Source organism: Haematobia irritans, chromosome 5 (genome assembly GCF_050003625.1).
Source record: "Haematobia irritans isolate KBUSLIRL chromosome 5, ASM5000362v1, whole genome shotgun sequence".
In the NCBI taxonomy this organism is placed as follows: Eukaryota; Metazoa; Arthropoda; class Insecta; order Diptera; family Muscidae; genus Haematobia; species Haematobia irritans.
Window position 1 is genome coordinate 4,571,488 of NC_134401.1, and position 2,423 is coordinate 4,573,910.

The 2,423-nt window shown below is 25.9% G+C and overlaps 1 protein-coding gene across 1 annotated transcript; it reads right to left on the bottom strand.

The window, feature by feature from the left end:
* Nucleotides 1-1,112: 1,112 nt before the first annotated feature.
* On the bottom strand, nucleotides 1,113-1,818 carry LOC142241874 (uncharacterized). The gene is made up of 2 exons (XM_075313705.1): nucleotides 1,498-1,818; nucleotides 1,113-1,415 (listed from the first exon to the last, which is right to left on the bottom strand). The coding sequence occupies exons 1-2, from the start codon at nucleotides 1,735-1,737 to the stop codon at nucleotides 1,251-1,253; spliced, it is 405 nt and encodes a 134-aa protein (XP_075169820.1). The 5' UTR covers nucleotides 1,738-1,818; the 3' UTR covers nucleotides 1,113-1,250.
* Nucleotides 1,819-2,423: the final 605 nt, after the last annotated feature.

Genomic DNA, 2,423 nt, shown 5'->3' on the forward strand with positions numbered 1-2,423 from the left:
AAAATTTTTATGGAAATAACATGTTGACAAAATTTTGTATACACTGAAAAAAATATTGTCGTGAGGTCAAAGATTTCATGTCTTTAAAATACGAATACAAATTTTGCTTAGCATAGAAGACGCATTTCTCTAAAATAAAGTTATTTTCCTTGTCCAAAAGTCGATAAACTTTTCAATGAAGTCATATTGTCCTTATAATTAAGTGATTTGACTTAAAAATGGGTATCTTAACATGAAAGAAAAAAATTATAGGCTAAGGTCAACTTGACTTTAATAATTCAGAAAAATTCTTTAAATTTAATGAAATTGTCTTTAAATTTGTTGTCTTTTTGCATCTTGACTACAAAGCAAAAAATCGTTCATGTTTTTCAACACTTTAGTTAAAAGAGGTTTTTTACTTGAAACACAGCATAATTTCTAGAAGTCGAGTCTTAATTTGGAAAATAAAGTCGTCGTTAACTTGTTTTTAAAGGACTTTGATGGCATATCAAGAAAAAAGCTGAAAAAGCGAAAATTTAAAATTTGCTTCCTAGAAGCAAGTACACAAGACCTAAATTTAAAAGAGAATTGTGTCTTAAAAGTATCCTTACTTGTATTCTCCGCTTCTTTGGCTCGGAATCAATACCAAATTTTTTAAAGTAAAGACAAAATCTTTGGAACCGAGTATGCTTTTGTTTTTCAGTGTAGAAAAAAAAATTTTAGAGAAATGATAAAATTTGCTATAGAAATAAAATTTTTGACAAAATTTGCTATAGAAATAAAATTTTGACAAAATTTTCTATAGAGATAAAATTTTGACAAAATTTTCTGTAGAAATAAAATTTTCTATAGAAATAAAATTTTGATAAAATTTTCTATAGAAATAAAATTTTGATAAAATTTTCTATAGAAAAAAAATTTGACCAAATATTCTTTAGAAATAAAATATTGACATAATTTTCTACAGAAATAAAATTTTCAAAAACAAATTTCTATAGAAATAAAATGTTGACAAAATTTAGTATTGAAATAAAATATTGACATAATTTTCTATAGAAAGAAAATTTTGACAAAATTTTCTATAGAAATATAAATTTAACAAAATTGTCTATCGAAATAAAAGTTTGACAAAATTTTCTTAGTATGAGAATGTGTACATTTAAATAATTTATTTGTTTATACAATTTATACATATATCTTAAACAAAAATATTGGCATACTTTTCTATGTCATTCTTTGTTTGATGTATATAGCTCCATTATAAATTTTCGTCAATTTCCAGTAAGAGCTATCGATGATCCCTCGACAATAACATGCTCAAAAAGTTTTTTCCTTTCATAAAGCATTATGGAAACATTGGCATTGATATTAGGTGGTACATATGATGGTAGCATTTCATCAGAAAAAATTGCATCATTAATACGATACAAGATATTCTATTTATGTAAGACGGAATAAAATTATTTTCATATGTGAATAGTTTTTTTTTTCATCTTAATTTAATAGAGCAGTACTCACTCCTTTTATTGGACATTTGCGAGGCAAATTACTGTGTTGAAAAATTGTATCGTAGAATGGTTTCATCAGCAGATTTAGTGTAGGATTCGCCAAAAAATTACAAATATTAAATTTTTTATCGACAAATTTGAAGGCTTTTGTTGAGCTACTAACGAAAATTACAATTCTTAAGTCAGCATCCTGGTGTAAATTGGAACCCATTTGAAAGAAACTATTAAAGGCGTATTTATTGAGGGCCATTTTGCTCACATTACAATACTGTCGTGTGATTCGAGGACCATAGGATAAACATTTAATCGGTTGTATATCCAAAATATAAGATTTTTTGTTTGCCTATATTAATGGGAAAGAGGATAAATATTTTCAATAGAATTAAAATAAACTAATTACCGAAGTATGTAATACTACAAGGCTGAGAATAATTAGTAGCAACAAAACTTTATAGCCCATATTTTTAAAATTCTTCAAAATGTTTTAAACTTTTTTTTATGGATTAATCAATTTTTTTTATGTTTTTACACATCTTACTGCTACAACGACAGGTTATACTTTAAAATCCCAGTCATAAAATTGTGGTAAATATACACTTATGTTTTCTAATAATAATATTTCTAGCGAAAAAAAAAAATAAAAATTGTCACTAGATCTATAACAATGATTATACAAAATCAAGGCTAAAACAATAAAACAAACTTCTGCAAAATATTAAAAAAAAACAAGTATATACAGCAGTAAGTTCGGCCGGACCGAATCTTAAATACCCACCACAATGAACCAAATATTAGGGTTTCCTTTGAAATTTCAGAAGGGCTTGAGGACACTTCCCGAAGATAAATTTAAAGATTTCACCTATGAGGACTATATCAGATTCTGGATTTAAAAGAACAATTTTTGTTTGAGTTTTAGAGGAGTCATTAACATCTCTT

Bases quoted from the DNA above. Each gene is read 5' to 3' on its own strand.
- LOC142241874 (XM_075313705.1), bottom strand. From the start codon at position 1,737: ATGGCCCTCAATAAATACGCCTTTAATAGTTTCTTTCAAATGGGTTCC. The intron at 1,416-1,497 runs GTGAGTACTGCT...TTACATAAATAG, and splicing joins GCAAATGTCCAATAAAAGGA to AATATCTTGTATCGTATTAA.